The sequence below is a fragment of the Hemiscyllium ocellatum genome, chromosome 37 (genome assembly GCF_020745735.1).
Source record: "Hemiscyllium ocellatum isolate sHemOce1 chromosome 37, sHemOce1.pat.X.cur, whole genome shotgun sequence".
Classification (NCBI taxonomy): domain Eukaryota; kingdom Metazoa; phylum Chordata; class Chondrichthyes; order Orectolobiformes; family Hemiscylliidae; genus Hemiscyllium; species Hemiscyllium ocellatum.
The window spans coordinates 42,650,235-42,671,963 of record NC_083437.1 but is presented as its reverse complement, the minus strand read 5'-3'; the positions used below and the strand labels follow the sequence as shown (position 1 = coordinate 42,671,963).

The 21,729-nt window shown below is 40.4% G+C and overlaps 1 protein-coding gene across 6 annotated transcripts in view; it reads right to left on the bottom strand.

Annotated features, from left to right (window-relative positions):
- The window catches only part of mib2 (MIB E3 ubiquitin protein ligase 2), a 225,266-nt gene that overhangs the window by 54,767 nt on the left and 148,770 nt on the right, over positions 1-21,729 (bottom strand). For all 6 annotated transcript variants that reach the window (XM_060851842.1, XM_060851841.1, XM_060851845.1 and 3 more), the window contains 3 exons: positions 14,981-15,175; positions 9,030-9,172; positions 5,313-5,420 (listed from right to left, as the gene is read on the bottom strand). In XM_060851842.1, the coding sequence (XP_060707825.1) occupies positions 5,313-5,420; positions 9,030-9,172; positions 14,981-15,175 (446 nt within the window). The remainder of the gene's footprint in view (positions 1-5,312; positions 5,421-9,029; positions 9,173-14,980; positions 15,176-21,729) is intronic.

The following is a 21,729-nucleotide window of genomic DNA, read 5'->3' as shown; positions in this document are numbered from 1 at the left end:
TAAGTGGCTCAATTCATTTTCATCTTCTGACATGGCTTCAGGAGTAGGTAATTGCAATAGATAAAAATGCTTATCAGTCTTTGCACACACTATCAAAACTAAGCAGAAATGAGAGAACATTGCAAAGAATTACATAAAGAATAGTCCTTCACTTCAGTGACAGTTAAGAGTCCATTAGGAAAAGATGCTCTTCTGTTAAGTCTGATGTCAATTTTGAGGATAAAGAAATATCCACAAATCTGTGGCAATGGTTCTAAAACAGCTGAAGGTAATACAACAATACTAATTTTGAGAAACACTCCAATTACACCAGTACCAATCCTCTGATGCTTGACAGTTTATCATGTGCTTCAAAAGCTGTGGCATTTAGAAGATTATTTGTTTCAATTTTTGTTAACAGGCATTTATGAAGTACAAGCATTTGCCCATTCAAATCAGTTCCTATAGTAAATATTAATAATAGGCTAGTTTGTTAAATCTAACATCCTGAATGCAGCTTGAGCCAACTTTTAAACATTGTAATTACATTTAAAAATGTACCAAAATACTGATGTTGTAAGTCTGAAATCAGCTTTCACAATAATATTTGCCTATATTTTTGAGTAGCTTAAGTTCCCAGACAGTAAGTATAGCTTCAAATGCCTATAATCAGTGCACAAATCAGTTATCTCCCCTATAATAAGCAACCAATTAGATCAAAGATTCAAACAGTTAGAAAATTCACATTTTAAAGAAGCAATTTCGCTCACGAGTCATTAATTTTGAAGAAACTATTTTCTAATTATTTGTGAGAAACCTGGACCCAGTGCTGTAGTCCCAATCTTTTCCATTTCAGACATTTTTGTTGTGGACATGGTCTGTGGTTCAATTAAGGTTCGCACCAATAATGACCTCATGTATTTGTAAGTAGATTTCACATTCTTTTTATGAAGTATATTTCAATCGTGTAAACTCACTCTAAACTAGAAGTAAGGCAGCAAAATTCCAATATCGGTAAAGCTTATACTTTAATATAATTACTCTCTTGACACGTTGAAAACACTGAAGCCTTGCATCACCTTGTAGATTTAGAGAAAGAAATACATTTGTGAGGAATCAGAGCCTGGTTATGAGACAACAGGCAGTCAGTCATTCAGCCCTTTGTGTCCTGGTCAGTACTCTGCAAGAAAATATCAGCTCGTCTCAACCCAAGATCTATCCCCAGACTCCTGTAATAGTTCTCTCTTCAAGGTGACAAGTCAAGTTTGTGGAAGTCACAAACAAATTTGCCTCCAATACAACAATGGTATTGCATTCCACCTCCTAACCACTTGCGATGTGAAAAAGGTTCTTCCTTGGGCTATCATTTGTCCTTTTCCATTCACCTGGTGTCTGCGCTCTTTACTTTTCAATCCTTCCACACTCTCTCACTTCTGGCTAGACGCCTCATAATATTAAGGACCTCTAACAAAGCTCCTCTAACTTCACCCTGGTTTCCCCAAGGGCTGGAATTAGTAGAGTGATTAGTTATAGTGTTAAACCTTAATTAATCAATTTCATCTAGACTTCAAACCAAATTTCCAGTGGAATTTTGCAACTGGCTTCATGCAAAATTCCTCTTTGCCTCTGCAAAGTATTGAAATTTAAACAGGACTGCACAAAGTATGTTTTCCCCAAATGTAAGAATGTACAACTAACAATGTATTTTCTTCACACCCAAAATGAAATGCACTGCCATTGGCAACTCCTTTCTCCACCTATCAAGGAGCAATACATCCCTGACTTCCACCAAGACCCAGGAGCAGAAGATACTTGCAAGTATGTAGGTATAGTAAGTTATTGAGAAGGCTAATGTTGCCATTTACTGGAATCTAAAAGTATGGAGGTTTGGCCACATTTGCTAGGTGAAGTCGCAGCTGGAGTACTATATACCATTTTGGTCTCCCTGTTTAAGAAAAGGCATCGGTACAACAGTAGTAGTTCAGAGAAGGTTCACTTGACTGATAACTGGGATGCAAGAGTTAGCTTAAGAATAGGCCAGGTCTGTATCCACTTTAGCTTAGAAGAATGAGATGGGATCTTTAGAATCATAATATTCTGAGTGGGCTCAGGAAGGTGAAAGCTGAAAGGAGGTTTCCTCTTATGGGTAAGACTAGAATTAGGTGACAGTCTAAAAATAAGGGGTTTTTCATTTAAGACAGACAGAAGGAAGACTTCTCTCTCTAACAGCAGTCAGTATTTGGAACACTGTTCCCAGGGAGCAGTGGAAATGGAGTCATGGAATACTTTGAAAGCAGAGGTAGATAGACCTTTGACAAACCTGAGGGGATCTTTTTCGCGCAGGGGGTGATGTGTGTATGGAATGACTTGCCAGAGGAATTGGTGGAGGCTGGTAGAATTACAAGATTTAAAAGATATATGGGGGATATATGAATATGAAAGGTTTAGAGGGACATGGGCCAAATGCTGGCAAATGAAACTAGGTCAGATTGGGATGTCTGGTCAACGTAGGCAAGTTGAACCAATGGGTCTATTTTTGTGCTGGATGACTCTATGATGCTGGCTCTAAAACAAAGCACTCAAAAGGTATTGGGGTTGGCAGGGAGTTGAGGCCACAATCCAATTAGCACAATCTTATTGACTGGTGGAACAACGTGAGGTGCTAAATGGTCTTCTCTACTCCTGACTGACATGTTTGTATGTACACTGGGACAGAAAGTGAGCCAGTTTAAATGCCAAGGGAGGTAACCATTCATATTATAAAAGGATACATTTGCATTTAAGGAAAATATTAACAATGCATTTGCTAACACACTCATGCTGTGTTGGAACCTTCAAATCAAAGCAGGAAATCTAAATTAAAAGACAGCATGTGCTTACTGATCTTGATGTGTACCATGGTTGCTTTTGCTGAATGATTTACAGATGATAAATTGATCAGCCTTTTCTTTTAGCATACACCTAAAGGTTCCCGGCTGTTAAATGACTGTTGAATTGATATGCAATGTCATATGTACAAGCTGTAAATGTTCAACCTTTCTTCTTCAATTATTTCCTTCTATCCAAACTTATCCTGCACAGTAGCAAAGTACACAACATTTAATGGCACACAAGTAGTAGAATAAATTATAGTCAGCGTCATAGAGATGTACAGCATGGAAACAGACCCTTCGGTCCAACCTGTCCATGCTAACCAGACATCCCAATCCAATCTAGTCCCACCTGCCAGCACCCAGACCATATCGCTCCAAACACTTCCTATTCATATACCCATCCAAATGCCTCTTAAAAGTCATCTGATAGGTAAACTACAGGTGCAGAATCAAACCTGAGTTAATGGTCTTAAATAGACTAGTTTCAAAGATATTTGAATGTATTCAGATAGATTCTAAACCCTTTTGGAATACAAGTCCAATAAGCACTGAAAAACCAGTAGAAACAAAACTATGTACCAAACTGTTAACCTTCAAATAACGTACATTGCTTATTATGTGCTAAATGCTAATTTCCTTGCGCTCTGGAACAATGACTGTACAACAATATAAAAGTAACAATCCCTTGTACACAGAGTTTCAGCGCAAGTTAGTACACATCCAACCTAGGAAATAGTCTCAGACTTTTGAAAGCGACTGCAAATCTTTCAGTTAAGCACACTAGGTAATTAATTAACACAAACGTTCTGTATTTCTGTTTGATGAGCGATATACCAGTTCTCGGAATTCTGACAACTCAGTTCCTAGTCCCATTGATGAATGGATTAATCTTTTATTATTTGTAAATCCTTCTTGCATTATTGTATTCTGGCGTATTAAACTCTGTATATCAGAAAGTATCTGAGTCATGCTCTAATCCCATGTCAAAAGATTTTCTTGTCTCAGGATGTTGAAGACATTTGATTTTCTATTCAGGATTGGTCTTTGGAGAAGAGATTTTTCCAAAAAGTTGTTATTGAAATTATACTTTTTAATGAGACCAAAAGCAACTATTCATTTTTATTCCATGGACCCTGTGTTCTGATGCAAGGGATAAGTATTGCCATTAAAGATGACCACCATCACCTATTGCACATGTATTTGATTGCCACTCTCAATCAAGAACTCATCCTCGCAGTTGCCCTAGAACAGATTTTAAAGGGAGTCTTGATTTACACTGTGATAAAAGATATCAAAGCAGAAATACAACTGCAAGCCCCAACTATTAAATCCTTTAGCATCAAATGTAGCTTGGATGTTGTGACTTTGCTGTGAACAATTTGAGCTAGCAATTCAACAGCATTGCAACTGGCTATGAAAGCAGATTAATAGCCACCGTTGCAGTGGGGAAGCTACAACTAAGTGCACGTGAGTCTAGATCTCTACTAAAACTGTCATCATCTTTTCATTGGCAGCTGCCTTAACAGAGCATGAATAGCATTTACATGTTGAAACACTGGTAAAGCACCTGGTCCAGGAGCCAAATAGGGAATTTTAGATCTGGAGTGGAACATGCTCCCATCAGTACAATTATGCCCAAGGAAGAACGTAACAACTAGTTCTGGCACATTAAGGAGCGTTACAATCAGTTAAAGACCTGAAAATAAACATAGACAAATTTAGTCCCTTTTGTTGATAAAATATTCCCAGTTGAGGTTTTTGTCCATCGATGCAGCCCCTTTATCAGTAGAATAGATGCATTGCAGGGAATGCAAGCCACCAGCTGTCAATATAAGTACTCAGTGAAAACAAATTGGTTTGACTTTGACGTAAAGCAAACTTTTTCAGTTTTTGCTTTCTTGTTTATTGCTGATAAATAACTAAATGGGATACTGACTCCAACACAAAAGCAAAATACTGACAATGTTGGGAATCTGAAAAATAACAGAAAATTCCACAGGTCATGCAGCAGCTGTGGAGCTAGAAACAGAGTTAGCATTTCAGATTGGTGACCTTTCATCAGCTCTGAAACGATAACTATTTCTCTATCCACAGATGCTGTCTAACATTTGTCAGTTTCTGTTCTTGTCTAGGACAATCAAAACCTATTTTCTGCAAATGCATACCCATCGTTACCAACTGTATCCTTTCAGAGTGTTATAAAACAGGTGATAGATAGGAATTGTATGTCAGGTGGGGTCTTTAAGACACTGACCGATTATTGAATTGTAGCGCTCACATCCAGTTAAGTCAAAACTCCTGTAACACGTTAATTACATACTGACTGATTAAAAACTCATAAGAATTGCATTTGTTTAGCATAATGATTTTTTAATTGCTTTTTTGGGGGTTAAATGTGACATGTTTCACTGGTGCAAAACATCTTTCAGCTAAGAAAATAGGTTCTACTATTAGGTATACCTTGGTAAGAGCTCCAGAGTGGAAGGTCCATCGAATGTTATTGCTGTACTGAACTCTCACATCTCCTCGGTCAGTTATTCTGTGCACTGTACCAGTCCGCCCAATATACTATACAAAAGGAGGAGATGGGGATTATTTCATTCAGAACAGTAAGTGAAAACTCTGCCAATCTGCAATTCTGAAGAAAAGTTGTCCAGTTCCCAATCCCTACCATGGAACCAAAAGTTCTGCAGGCATTGAAAAAGTGACAAGTGTATCATTCAGTGCAGAGTATGTTTATAACAGGTTGAGACCACTATTATTATTACTACAACATTTAATTGTTACTTCAAGCCTTTGACCTGGAATCTGTGAAAGTTTGCACTTGACAATTTTTTGATTGGCTTTAGGCTTTTCCTTTTGTTTCTTTTTCTGTAAATTTTCTCATATATTAATGCTGAATTTTCTCAAATTCTGAAATGTCCAGTTGAACCCTTTAAATCACTGTACCTATTTTGAGATTCAGGCCAACAGTCAGACAACACTTTGGGTACAATTTTCGGCCACGAAGATTCAATCATATCCAGGCTCAAAGAAGAGCCCTGAGCCAATGGGGGATTAAAAGCAGCTGGGGAAACCTGGTCACCTTGAAGGGAGGTAACTGTGTGGACCTGACAGAGGTGTATCACATGTAAATAAATTGGACATATAAATCAAAAACTACAAAAGGCAACTGAAGAAAAGTATTGACAAATATGTTCATTTATGCAGCCCCAAATATCCAAGGCATTTTGAAAGTACTCAGTCAAACAAAACAAAAATGGATACTGAAGAGGGGAGATTGGAGATAGGGGGTCCCAAAAACTTTGGTTAAAAAAGTCAATATTAGGAGAGGTCATAATAAGAAGAAATTGATGGAGAGGCACATGAGTTTTGAGAACACATTCAACAGTGTAGGAGAACTACCTTGCTATAGGCGTGATGTTAATGATGGAGAGGATTGTTGGGTAAGGTGGAAATGTAGCATAGTCCACCAGTAGATAAATGGAAAGTTAAAGGGTGCAGGAGGGGTTAGACAGTTAGAGAAGGATACGTAGGGAGGGTAAGCCTTAAGAGACAAACATTCAGACACTTGATTTCCACATCTCACCACAAAACAGATTCCCAGCAGTGTAGAGATTGGTGAGGAAGACCCGGTACACTTCAATCCTGACTCTAGACAATAAGATATCCCATATCTTCAAATCAAGCTCAGACAAGCAAACCTGCTAATTACCACCTACTATCCCCGCTAGATAGTGTTGAATATTGTTTGGAGACTGCACTGAGGGTAGCAAGAGCAGAGAATACACTCACCAATGAACTTCGACATCCACAAGCAAGAGTGGGTTGGTATTAACACCACTGACAGAACATAGAACATTCCAGCACATTACAGCCCCTTTGGACCTTGATGTTGCGCCGACCTGTGAAACCTATCTGAAGGGACCATCCAACCTAAACACTGGCTGAGCCTTCCGTGAAACAGCATCTCAATGAAATTTGCAGCAGGGGAATACAGAACCAACGAAGGAATAACCTACTTTAACTTCTCCTCACTACCAGTTTTGGGTGCAATCACCCCTGCTCATTCCTCATGCATATGACATTTTATCTCCCCACTGAAGACCATGGTGGATTTTACTATCATGCTGAAAAGCCCTGATTAGGAATTAATTAGCAGTTCTTAAAGTGGCATCCAAGTGATTTGAGCCATCAGCAGCCATTCCGCTAAAATCAGCAACTCCTAGATATTCTTCGTTGAGTGGCTTGCATCCTACATCCTAGGAGCTTTTCCTCTACCTACAAGACACAGGTCAGGAGACTGATGAAACACTGTTGTAGACATATGCAGTTGTAACACCAGGTAATAATCTCAATAGGGAAAAGCAGTATGCTTAAACAGTATAACTTCTACTGTCTTGCACATTCATTCCCTCTACTACTGACATATTGTGGTTGCAGGGAGTTCTATGTACAGAATACACTGTAGCAACTTGGCAAGGTTTTTCGGCAGCATGTCCCAAATCTGCATCCTCCATTAGGTAACTTTTTCTTTTATTCATTCACAGAATGAGCATGTCGCTGGCTCGGCCAGCATTTATTATTCATTCCTAATCGCTCAGAGGGTAGTTAAGAGTCAATAACATTGCTGTGTCTGGATTCACATGTAGACCAGGCAAGGTAAGGATGGCAATTTCCTTTCCTAAAAGGAATTAGTGAAGTATAAGGATTTTTCTGACAATTGACAGTGGATTCATGGTCATCATTAGATTCTTAATTTCAGATTTCAATGAATTCAAATTTCACTATCTGCCATGGCAGTATTTAAATGTGGGTCCCAGAACATTATCTGGATTAGCAGAGACATATGCACCAAGCAACCCCACCGGCCAACCACTTCAACTCCCCCTCACATTCCCCCAAAGACATGCAAGCCCTGGGGCCTCCTTCACCACCAAATCCTAGCTAACCAACAGCTGGAGTTAGAACACTTCATCTTCCACCTAGGGATCCTCCAACCACACAGCATCAATGTCGATTTCACCTGTTTCCTCATCTCCTCTCCCCTCACCTTATTACAGATCCAACTCTCCTAAACCATTTTCCTTCCCACCTATCTGCTCCACCCTCTGTTCTGACCTCTCACCATCATACACCCCCCACCCGAAATACCCATTGCCTTCTAAGCTGCCTTCCTCACCCCCAGCCTGACCCCACTCCCATTTATCTCTCAGACCCCTTGGGCGCCCCTTCCCCCCACATTCCTGATGAAAAGCTTATGCCCAAAACATCGACCCTTTCGCTCCTCGGATGCGGCCTGACATACTGTGCTTTTCCAGCACTACACATTTTGACTCATGCCCTGCATCTGCAGTCCTCACTTTCTCTCTGGATTAACCGACCCACAATTAATACCACAAGGCCATTGCCTCCCTCTGAAGGCGAATCAAGGGCATTAGATGCTTATCAGAGCCTTCTCAAGTAATACACAATGGTAATGTGAAGATATTTCGCTGTTCCTTCATTGAAAGGGAGGAACAGTCCTGAAACTACTAAAAATTAAATGTGGGAGTGCCTGCATTATTCAAACTGCACTGAGTTAAGATGGCATCTCATCACCACCTTCTGAAGGGAAACTAATAATGCCAGCTTTGCCAGTGAACCCATCCCAGAGAACAAAAAAAATTGAAAATTAATTTGTAATAAAGTAAACTCAAAATATACAAGCCTTACCAGTAATGTCTATATCCTAAGAATGAATTCAAATGAGGGGATTATATTCATTTGCAACAGCGTGAAAGTAAAATATTAAACAAGTCGACAGAGATGGTGAGGTATAAACTCCAGTATGAACAGGAGGTTTTTAAAAATGTTTGCAATCTTGAAAGTCAGGATAGAATGTACAGTGCTTTAAGTTATGGAAGATTAGAAGCATGTGATCAAGTTAAAAAGAATAAATGGAGAAGGAATGAGAAAAGGACAAGCAAAGTTGAAATGTTTATTTGAATTTATAATTAAAATGGTGTTTAGAATGTAAACATTGCATCTCATGGTTACTATTACAGGAATAAAGCAATTCTGGAAAACGTTACATCTGTATTTATAGAATGGATATTAAGTGTATTTTCGCACTGACAGATTGCTAGCCCTGCAAAAATGGAATATTTCTAAGATGCTGACAGCATTGAGAGCTACCTCAGCCATTTTTGGATTCCATCCTCCATGTCCTTCCTGCATCTGACGGAGAATATCTACATCGAGGAGGCATTTCACCTTGTCATTGTGCTGGAATGAATGACCATCAGCACTTTCCTGCCTGGGAAGTTCAACATGCTCACCTGAAAGAACAGGAATCATATTTAAGAAAAACTCATGAATATTTTGGGAAATGTGGCCACATTTTGAAATTGCCATAAGGCATAATCTTACAAGTGCTGTGTTAAATCTCAACACCACAATTATTTTTAACAATCTGAAAGCTGATCAAAAATTGAAACATGTCTGAAAGAGCCCAACATTTTTCTACAAATACATTTTATAGCTACTCGCTCACTCATTTCCAAAGTCTAAGCAAAACTGAGCTCAACTGTCACCAAAGCGGTGAGAACTTTCTAAACAGTGAGAAAATTCATGAAGCCAAAGTACAAAGGGATCTGGGAGTGCTAGTCGAGGATTCTCTAAAGGTAAGCATGCAGGTTGAGTCCGTGATTAAGAAAGCAAATGCAATGTTGTCATTTATCTCAAGAGGGTTGGAAAATAAAAGCACCGTGATACTACTGAGACTTTATAAAGCTCTAGTTAGGCCCCATTTGGAGTACTGTGTCCAATTTTGGTCCCCACACCTCAGGAAGGACATACTGACACTGGAACGTGTCCAGTGGAGATTCACACGGATGATTCCTGGAATAATAGGTCTAACATACGAGGAACGGCTGAGGATCCTGGGATTGTATTCATTGGAGGTTAGAAGATTAAGGGGAGATCTAATAGAAACTTACAAGATAATACATGGCCTGGAAAGGGTGGACGCTAGGAAATTGTTTCCATTAGGCGATGAGACTAGGACCCGTGGACACAGTCTTAGAATTAGAGGGGGTAAATTCAGAACAGAAATATGGAGACATTTCTTCAGCCAGAGAGTGGTGGGCCTGTGGAATTCATTGCCGCAGAGTGCAGTGAGGCTGGGACGCTAAATGTCTTCAAATTCTTGATGTCACAAGGAATTAAGGGCTTCGGGGAGAATGTGGGTAAGTGGAGTTGAAATGCCCATCAGCCATGATTGAATGGCGGAGTGGACTCAATGGGCCAAATGGCCTTACTTCCACTCCTATGTCTTATGGTTAAGCAGAACTCAGATTAAAATAAAGTGATTCAAATGAGTCACTGATGCATACAAAAAGGAAACACTGCAATGTTAGAGGTACTGAACTGGTCTGGTAGAACAACAATGGTGAAAGGTCACAAGTGTGAAATGCTAAATGCCTCCCTCTCCACAAATGCTGCCAGACCTGCTCAGGATTTGCAGCATTTTCTGTTTTTATTATGCTATCACCATACCGGCTCACAGCAAATCACAGACAGAAGTAAGAATATTGCAAAGAATGTCCAGAAATTGATCTTCAAAAAAAAATTAAAATTTTGCAGCAGCTTTCAGATTAAGAACATTCTAAAGTGCTTTTCAAGAAATTAATTACTTCGCAAAAAGACTGAACACCAAGTAAAAGTCAGCCAGTTAATACACAATGAGATCCCCAAAACAGCAATGAAGACAAATAACTAGATAATTAATATGTTACTTTTGATGTCAGGATAAATGCTGTCCATAATGCCTATGAGGTCTACACTGTTTCCTCACTCAATGTTATTGGATTTATGAGGTCTACCCAAGAGAATGAGGAGACTTGGTCTAGCTCCCTTCAATCCTGTCCCAACCTCTGGAGTGAGGCTTGAACCAACAATTTTCTAACTCAGAGATAACAGTGCAATCACTGAGTCAAAGCTAAAAATCAGAAACAGTATGGACTGAAAGGAAAAACTAATGAAGTTATTACTTTGAGTATTATTACGCAAGAAATTGGTAAAAAGATTATCATTTAAATCTCCTAGTCTAATGTTACTATGACCACTATCAATGTAAATCTTCCAGAATTTACTTTTGAAATGCTGTGGGCCCAGAAAGCTGGACAGGGTACACTGAAATTTGTCCCAGTATTCAACTAGTCAAAGTAGGTTAATCTGTACACAAGCAAAATTAAAAGCTGCAAATGTATCCTTTGTAAAAACAGAACAAAAATTGAATTGGAAGACAATGTTCCAAGCTGTTTAAAATTACTTTCCCATCACCAGCTGATCGAACACATACAAACATGCAAAAATTAAGTGTATGTGGAACATATTTTAACAAATACTCAGAAATTAAAGCCGCCTTGGTTTTCACTTGAAAGAAACTTTTAACACGTGGCAAAAAACAACTGAATATTTTAGCTGCAATTTTGGTTTCAGCAGGATAGCCAAGTTCTATGATCATTGTTGATGAAATGCCAGTAATGAGAGAAGCCAGCTTTCAAAAAGCAATTCTCAAACAATCTTAGAGCTCCAAATCATTGACAGAATCTGGCAGATGAGAACTTTGGACCAAATTTTTTTCAATCCTAAAGGTGCCAACTGTTAGCTCGAAAATGGTGACGTTATTTCTCACTTATTGACAAACTGAAATTGCAACTATATATTTTAAATAGACCAAATAATTAATTGCAAAGGAATTTTAGACATTTAATCCTCATAACCTATAGCAAACCGTGCACTATGTTTTAAATTAGAGCTAGGGTGGGAGCATCAGTTGTGTTCTGGCAACATACAGTCACCTCCAGCAGTCAAAGTCCAAAAACAGGGTTAAAAGTCCTGGAATTCAAACCGAAGTTCCCCATTGATTGCTTCAGAAAAACTGACATTTATAAAACTGCTGGGCCTCACCTCCCCAGCAGTTTGTCACATAGATCTGATGTGGAGCTGCAAGATTTGAGGACAGCTAATCTAACCCCACAATGCCACTTCTTGCAGTAACATCAGCAAAGAAAGTGGAGGGGCAGAAAGTAGTATGGGCTGACAGAACTGGGGTCAAATCTGAAAACATTTTGTCCGGTGCAGGTTAGTTGATTAGTGCAATGCTAAAGTTGAGGAACATTAATTAGTCTTCTGCCCCTAAAGAATAGAGGTTGGTGGCTTCATTATCTGGAGAAAACTGCTGGTAGTTGAAGGTGTTCAGCTGAAACAACTTAATTGCCTGCCCTTACTCTGTGCCTTGTTATAACTGCATTGTTTGAGTGGTGCAGATTTGGGTTTGACGTCAGTGGAAGTAAAATTCAGAAAAGGTGGACGACTGATGTCTGAATTGATACTAGCCATTTTATATCATCACTCAAGGCAATATCAGTCTTTTGAAATTGGTGATTTGTAGTTTTATTCCTGTTTGCAGTGGACAACAATCACAGACACCATTTGAACAGTGTGGACTTCACAATTGAAATGCTACAGTTTTACTTTTTTGATAGGTCGGAGAGGGATTTCATAGAGCTTCACCTGCAAGGAAGATTACTTAGAGAAATTAATCAGCATATGACACAGTCAACCGATGTGACCTGGGCTCTTTGAGCCACTGTCTTTTAGGTGATTCATTTCTATATTTTCCTCATGATTAATCAAATCTATTCCAACTGCTTGCAAGCACGTATGTGCACCCACAGTACTAATTAATTCCAAACTCAGTATGTACTGTATTGAAATTATGCACAATTGTTAATTCTATGTTGATTTGAATCTGTAATGTTTTCTAACTGTTAGAAGCATTGACAAAATCTAAATCTGTTTGGTTTTGAAATGGGGCCTTCAGTTAGTGAGAGCATCACGTTTCACCGTCTATCTATTGGATAAACTGAAAGAAAGAAAACAGGAATAGGATGAATGCTTCATGCTTTGCCAAGACATCTCTAGTAACCTGCCCAAGAATTTATACAGGACTTTGTGTTCTCCACAAGACAGCTAGAGATTTGCTTGGAAATAATATCAACATTTGCACACAACACCAAAACAGGAACATAAACCATAAGGAACATCTGACCATAAGATGTCAAAGAACATCTGGGTCCCAGTTAGGTAAATAACAAAAGCAGTTCAAATCAATAGTTTAGCAAGGATAATAGGGACTGTAGAAAAATGGCACATTTCTCATAGAAGATAAACAGAAGACTTTAAATGCAACTAAACAGACAGTTTCAAAAGCAGATTACAAATAGAAAATGCAATAATGAGGGTATATGGGATTTTGTGTTGTTTATACATTGAACACAACAGGTGACAATGAATTTACTCACTGCACCGATTATGCTACGAAGGGTATACAGTGTGCAGTTGCAAAAACCACTTTCAAAACAATATTAATCACTATATACAATTCATCAGGATGATTATGAAGAAAAATTAGGGTAAAATTCCCTGCAGCAGAGAATATATAAAATGGCAAGTAGAAAACACTAGGTCTGGTAGCATCTGTGGAGAGAAATCAGAGTTTGGAGGAAAGGTCACTCGACATGAAACGTTAACTCTGATTTCTCTCCACGAATGCTGCCAGACTGGCTTAGCTTTTCTAGCACACTATTTTTATCTCGGATTTAAGGCATCCAGAGTTCTTTCAGTTTTTAGAAAAATATTAGGTCCATTGGTCAGTGTTTCAGTAAGTGTTATTACTTTAGGATAATTAATAAAAATAAAAACATGAAATTATAAATTTTATTCCTCACAACATGGGCAATCTCTCAATCTGGAATTTGTCAATAGGTCCTCCTTTTCTACTGAAGTCAACATGGTTTATATGATAAAGCAATGCTATAAATAAATAAAATGAAGCACAACACTAAAAGCACAACAGTAACTTTGTGAAGATGTGTTTGGCTGACCTCACCCTGAGCCTGCAAGATACTGACACCATCATTTTTATGGAAATGTGATTGTAACAGAAATGATTCACAGCTGCAGTTCCTCGCACCAAGCAAGCCAGTATCACTTCAATCTGATTAAAACTACAAAACAAAGACCCAGTGCCAGCAGACTGTTTTGAACAGCACTATTCAATTATTAATCAGGACAGTCTTCAGTACATTCTGTTTTGATTTAAACTGATAAATCTGCATTTGTGTAGAAATCTGGGCATCACATTGGTCTGATTTTAGACAACTTCATCATTCAGCAAAAGAAAATTAAATCATCCTCCTGTCTTGAAGGATGATAGTTTCCTGGATTCCAGATCTTTCCACAACCAACAAAGGGTACTTATTGCTTTCAAGACCCTGCCAAAGTAGCTCAATAACTAACCACCAGAGATAATGAACCAAAACCTGCAACCCATTCTAAAAGATGAAAGACTTAACAACAATCTAGGTTTGTTCAATATATCATTTCAGTTGCATGGCACTGTAATCTTTTGCCATAAATTTTGTGTCTTTTAATCCTGTTCTACAACCACCTGATGGAAGGAGCAGCGCTCTGAAAACTAGTGCTTCCAAATAAACATGTTGGACTATAATCTGGTGTTGTGTGATTTTTAACTTTGTACATCCCAGTCCAACATGAGCACCTACAAATCATGACTAGCGTTGAGATTTTTAACATTAACCACCAGAGGGTACAGCTGAGCAATGCAATCTTACCAATTCTCAGATCATCAGGTCCACTGTTTAAGTGGAGCAGCAACATTCTGTGAATTTTTGTCATTTCGAGTAGGAACATGACTTCAAAAAGCTACATTACTGGACTCTCCAGTTACTGGGACTGATAAAAGATGTTTGGACAAAGAAGAAAAAAAAGAGAGAGAGGGTACTTCTCATTACATTGAAAATGCAAAATAAATTACATGTTACAGACACAATGATACCCATTTCAGGAACAAGGTATCGTGTCAAAATAGTGATTATATTTATAAAATCTGTACGTCAGAAAATGCAATTTCTTTAGTATTAAGGTTAAGGGCAGACTAAATATGACTCTCAGTCACTGCTTCCACAGAGTAAGAAATCAACAAAAAGGGTCAACAGGTACATATTGCTCAACACAAGCTTGCTGCTAATATAACCTTAGAATCAATCCAAACATACCTAGTTTTGGCAAATGATCTTTGTAGTAGTAGCCTCCTGCAGAATCTGTGACATACTTTAAATCAACCTTTCCTTTGTGACCCATTCGATAGACATTGGTTGTCCCGTTTGACCAGGTGACACTTGAAACACTTCGCCCCGACTCAGTATCCCAACCACGAATATCAACTACCTTCCCAATTTTGCCTTCCCCACCTATAAAGCAAAACAACATTTTACAAAAGTGCATAATAAATTAAAGTCATTCATCTCATTCACAATTAAGAACTCTGTTGTATAGGGTTAAAAGTAGCAGGAAAAAGTTAGTTTGCAGGCACTCCATACTTAAATTTAAAATACTAAAATTAAGGAGTTTTGAATCCTCTTTAAAAAGAGCAAAATCTGTTGTTTGGAAATATAACGATCAAACACTGCTAGAATCTGACATCGCATATACCGTGGACACATAGAATGTGAATTAAATTCCCCCAATGCTACCATCAACATCTGCATTCACGTTTGTAACCAATTTCCACTAGACACAGGAGAAAACTAGACCACTCAATCTAATCCATTGGGTCTGCTCTGCCATTCAATGAGATCATGGCTAATCTGATACTCCAATTCCACTTTTCTGCCTTATCCACATAACTCTTAAAAAATTCATCCATGGAATGTGCACGTTGTTGGCTGGGCCAGCATTTATTGCCTGTCCCTCACCGCCCTTGAGAAGGTGGTGATGAACCACTGCAATCCACGTGTTGTAGGTAGATTCAGAATGCTCTTAGAGAGGGAATTCCAGATTTTTGCCCAGATGAAGGAACAGTGATATACTTCCAAGTCAGGACGTTGCATGGCTTGGAGGGAAACTTGCAGGGGGTGGTGTTCCCATGAATCTGCAGCCCTTGTCCTTCTAGATGGAAGTGGTCATGGGCTTGGAAGGTGCTGTCTGAGGATCTTTGATATATTTCTGCAGTGCATCTTGGAGATATGGCTGCTACTGAGCTTCAGTGGTGGAAGGAGTGGATGCTTGTGGGTGTAATGCCAATCAAGTGGGCTGCTTTGTCCTGGATTGTGATAAGTTTCTTGAGTATTATTGAACTGCATTCATCCAGACATGAGGAATATTTAATCACTTTCCTGACTGTACCTTGTGGATAATGGACAGGCTTTGGAGAGTCAGGGAGTGAGTTATTCGCTGCAGAATTCCTAGTTTCTAGCTTGCTCTTGTAGTCACTATGTTTATGTGGCAAGTCCTGTTGAGTTTCTGGTCAATGGTAACTCTTAAGATGCTGATAGTGAGGGATTCACTGATTGTAATACCATTGATCATCAAAGGGCAGTGGTTAGATTAGCTTTTTAGAAATGGTCATTGCCTGAATGTTACTTGTCACTTGTCAGCTCAAGCTGGATATTGTCCAGATCTTGCTGCATTTGAATTGGGACTGCATCAATATAGGAGGAATGATGCTAAACATTGTGCAATAATTGGCAAACATTTCTACTTCTGACCTTAATGATGGAAGGGAAAGTCATTGATGAAGCAGCTGGTTAGGCCTTGGATACTACTGAGGAACTCCTGCAGAAATGTCCTGGAGCGGAGATAACTGACCTCCAACAAGCATGACCCCATCCTTTATGCCAGGTCCAACTCCAACCAGCGGAGAATTTGCCCCCTTAAGCTATTGATTCCAGTTTTGCCAGGGCTCCCTGATGCCACACACTGTTGAATGCATCTTTGATATCAAAGGTTGTCACTCTCCCCTCACCTCTGGAATTCAGCTCTTTTGTCCATGTTAGAACCAAGCTTGTAATGACCTTAAGAGCTGAGTGGCCCTGGTGGAACTCAAACTGGACATCACTGAATGGGTTATTGCTGAGCAGGTAGCACTGTTGATGACACCTTCCATCATTTTACTGATGATCGAGTGTAGACTGATGGGGTGATAACTGACTGGGTTAGAATTGTCCTGCTTTTCTACATCGGGCAATTTTCTACATTGTTGGGTAGATGCTAGTGCTGTTGCTGTATTGGAAGAGCTTGGCTCAGGGAACAACTAGTTCTGGAGCACAAACAGCAGAAGAGGATTGATACAGATTCAATGGGTCAAATGACCTCTTTCTGCACTGTAGGGATTTTATCATTCTATTCTATGACTGCCTCCAATGCCAGTATATCGTTCCTTGAATAAGGGAACCAAAGACGTTCACTGTATTCCAGGTGTGGTGTGATTAGTGTTATAGTTTTAGGCCAACAGTCCATCTGCCTTCCCTAGTACCCTTGAAACTTAGATGTTAGTTTTTTTTTAAATGGGATTCATAATAAGGACCCCAAATCCCTCTGAGGAACAGCTTTTTGTGATTTTTTTATCCTATTTAAATAACACTCAGTTCTTACTATTGAAGTGCATAATCTTAGATTTTCCCACACCATATTCCATCTGACCAAGTTTTTGCCCATTTAACCTCGCTATATCTGTGTGTCATCCAGATCACTTGCCTCCCACCAAGTTTTGTGACAATCGTAGTCTTGGTGATAATGTTGTCCCCAAAGGGTATTTGTGAGCCAACCTGCTGCATATGGACTGCAGCAATTTAGGATGACAGTCTACCGCCACTTTCTCAAGGGCAACTAGGCACGGGCAATAAAAGAGAGTCAGGAGTGTGGTGCTGGAAAAGCACAGCAGGTCAGGCTGCAACCAAGGAGCAGGAAAATCAACATTTCAGGCAAAAGCCCTTCATCAGGAATGAGGCTGGGAGTCAAGGAGGGGGGGGGCGGGAAAGAGATAAATGGGAGGTGGGGGGCTTGGGGGAAGGTAGCTGAAAGTGCAATAGGTGGATGGAGGTAGGGGTAATGGTGATACGTCAGAGGGGAGGGTGAAGTGGATAGGTGGGAAGGAGGGCGTAGGTTTGCTCGCTGAGCTGTAGGTTTGATATCCAGACGTTTCATTACCTGGCTCGGTAACATCATCAGTGGCAACCTCCAAGTGAAGCAAAGCTGTTGTCTCCTGCTTTCTATTTATATCTTTCTCCTGGATGGGGTTTCTGGGGTTTGTGGTGATGTCATTTCCCGTTCATTTTCTGAGGGGTTGATAGATGGCATCTGGATCTGTGTGCTTGTTTATGGTGTTGTGGTTGGAGTGTCAGGCCTCTAGGAATTCTCTGACATGTCTTTGCTTAGCCTGTCCCAGGATAGATGTGTTGTCCCATTCGAAATGGTTTTTTTTCATCCGTGTGTAGGACTATGAGGGAGAGGGTTCGTGTCTTTTTGTGGCTAGCTGGTGTTCGTGTATCCTGGTGGCTAACTTTCTTCCTATTTGTCCTACGTAGTGTTGGTGGCAGTCCTTGCATGAAATTTTATAGATGACGTTGGTTTTGTCCATGGGTTGAACTGAGTCTTTTAAGTTTGTTAGTTTTTGTTTGAGTGTGTTGGTGGGTTTGTGTGCTACTAGGATTCCGAGGGGTCTCAGTAGTCTGGCTGTCATTTCTGAAACTTCTCTGATGTATGGTAAAGTGGTTAGGGTTTCTGACTGGGTTTTGCCCGCTTGTCGTGATTTGTTCTTGAGGAATCTGGGCACTGTTTTTTTGAGTATCCGTTCTTCTTGAATACATCGTATAGGTGGTTCTCCTCTGTTTTTCTAGCACATAGATCTAGATTCCATCTATTAACCCCTCAGAAAACGAACAGGAAATGACATCACCACAAAGCCCAGGAACCCCATGCAGGAGAAAGATATAAATAGAAAGCAGGAGACAACAGCTTCGCTTCACTTGGAGGTCACCACTGATGTTATCTAGCCAGGCAATGAAACGTCTGGATATCAAACCTACAGCTCAGTGAGCAAACCTACACCCTAAACCTCAACCTGAGCTACAAACCTACACAAACCTTGCGAAAACGTATGGGCGCAACACGCTACAAATTGCCCAAAGATGGGAAAGGAATGCCATCCGAGAGAGTTCCACCGCAAACAACTGTACTTCGTGCATGAAAGTTTGAGAAAACAGGTACTGCCAAAATGTTTCCAATATAAACCACCGCTGAAAACACCTCAAGCCAGAAATTTAACAGAACAGAACGGCCATAGAATGCTCCGACAACTAATCAATGATGCCCACCCAGACTCCGAAAATACAACCGGGAAATCGCACGCCAAAAACCGTTATTCAAAGAAGCAACAAATTAAGAATGGACAGACGCGGTAGAACAAGCCACAAACACCAAACAACGACAAACACAAAGAAAAATCGGGTCCTGAAGAAAAAACTTGACAAACCCACAAAAAAAGACAAAACCGATATCGCAGGGGCATGGATAAAGAACTTATCGGACCGGACCCTATCAGACACAGAAGAAGCGGTACTAATCAAAGGATTAAATTTCAATTAGCAAGACGCTGACAAGAAGGATTTCCTAGCGGCATTAGAAACCACATTGAAGGACAACAATCTCACGGAAGAAACACAACAAACTATCAGACAGACAGTTGCACCTACTCTGAGCCGAAAGAGGGAAGGAAACAAACTGAACACACAAGAAAGCCCTAGAAAACCTCAAAAAAGACAAAAACATCGTTATATTACCTGCAGACAAAGGCTCACAGTCATCCTTAACAGAAGGGAGTTCATAGAGAAAGCCAATGCACTACTCGCAGACACCAACACCTACCGAAAGGTGGAACTAGACCTGACCCCCACAACTAGGAAACAAAATTACATATCTCCGAAGAAAATTACACAATTCCAGACAATTAAACAAGACAGAATTCCAGAAAATGAAACCCGACGGGACCAAAACCCCACGATTCTACGGACTACCAAAAATCCATAAACCAGGAGCCCCCCTCAGACCTATAGTCTCACTACCCGGAACACCAATTTACAGACTGGCCAAAGAACTACACGCAAGACTGAAATACCTAGTAGAAGAGTCACAGCACTCCATCCAGGTATTCCTAAAAATCAAAAACACCAAAATAAAGGAAGATGAAGCAATGATCTTATTCGACGTAACAGCATTGTTCACCTCCATCAACATCGACCGAACAAAGGAAACACTCGCCACACTTTTAGACCATCACATACACACCAACCAATCACATGACCAACGAAAACATCATGAAGCTAGTGGACCTGTGCCTCACCACCCACTTCACCTTCAACAACATAATCTACAAACAAACCAACGGCACACCCATGGGATCTCCGTTATCAGGATTCATAGCAGAAGCGGTAATGCAAAGGCCAGAACAAACAGCCCTCCCAATCTTCAAACCAAAACTCTGGGTCCGCTATGTAGATGACACTTTTGTCATCACAAAACGAAACAAGATAGAAGAGACATTTAACATCATCAACAATACCCTCACAGGCATGAAGTTCACCAAGGAGGAAGAAACTGACAACAACCTCGCATTTCTGGACACCACAGTAGAAAATCAGGTCAAGGGAGAATTACAAACCTGCGTATACAGAAAACCGACAAACGCTGACCAAATACTCAACTATACCAGCAACCATCCCAACACACACAAACGAAGCTGTATGAGAACACTATTCTAATGAGCCACCACACACTGCAGCACAGACGAACTTCGAAAAACAGAGGAGAACCACCTATACAACGTATTCAAGAAGAACAGATACTCAAAAACACAGTGCGCAGATTCCTCAAGAACAAACCACGACAATCAGATAAAACACAGCCAGAAACCCTAACCACCTTACCATACATCAAAGAAGTTTCAGAAATGACAGCCAGACTACGGAGACCCCTCAGAATCCTAGTAGCACACAAACCCACCAACACTCTCAAACAAAAACTAACAAACTTAAAAGACCCAGTACAACCCATGGACAAAACCAACCAAAATTCCGTGCAAGGACTGCCACAAACACTACGTAGGACAAACAGGAAGAAAGCTAGCCACCAGGATACATGAACACCAGCTAGCCACAAAAAGACACGACCCCCTCTCCCTCATAGCCTTACACACAGATGAAAAAAAACACCATTTCGATTGGGACAAGACATCTATCCTGGGACAGGCTAAGCATAGACATGCCACAGAATTCCTAGAGCCCTGGCACTCCAACCACAACGCCATAAACAAATACATAGATCTAGATGCCATCTATCAACTCCTCAGAAAACGAACAGGAAATGACATCACCCAGGAACCCCATCCAGGACAAACATATAAATAGAAAGCAGGAGACAACAGCTTCGCTTCACTTGGAGGTCGCCACTGATGATGTTACCTAGCCAGGTAATGAAACATCTGGATATCAAACCTACACCCTAAACCTCAACGTGAGCTACAAACCTTCACAAACCTTGCAAGGTGGGAAGGAAGATGGCCAGGTACGTCAGGTCATGAGGGCAGTGCTGAGCAGGAAGGGTGGAACTGGGATAAGGGGGGGGGAAAGAGTGCGGAGAAACGGGGAAACTGGTAAAGTCCACATTGATGCCCTGGGGTTGGAGGGTCCTGTGGCGGAAGATGAGATGCTCTTCCTTCAGGCATCAGCTAGTAAGGGAGTTGCAATGGAAGAGGCCCAGGACCTGCATGTCCTCAGCAGGGTGGGAGGGGGAGTTGAAGTGTTCGGTCATGGGACGGTGGGATTGTTTGTGTGGGTGTCCCAGAGATGTTCCCTGAAGCGCTCTGCGAGTAGGCAGTCCTGTCTCCCCAATGTAGAGGAGACCGCATTGCGAGTGACGGATACAGTAAATGACATGTGGAAGTGCAGGCGAATGCAGTAAAAACAGTGGC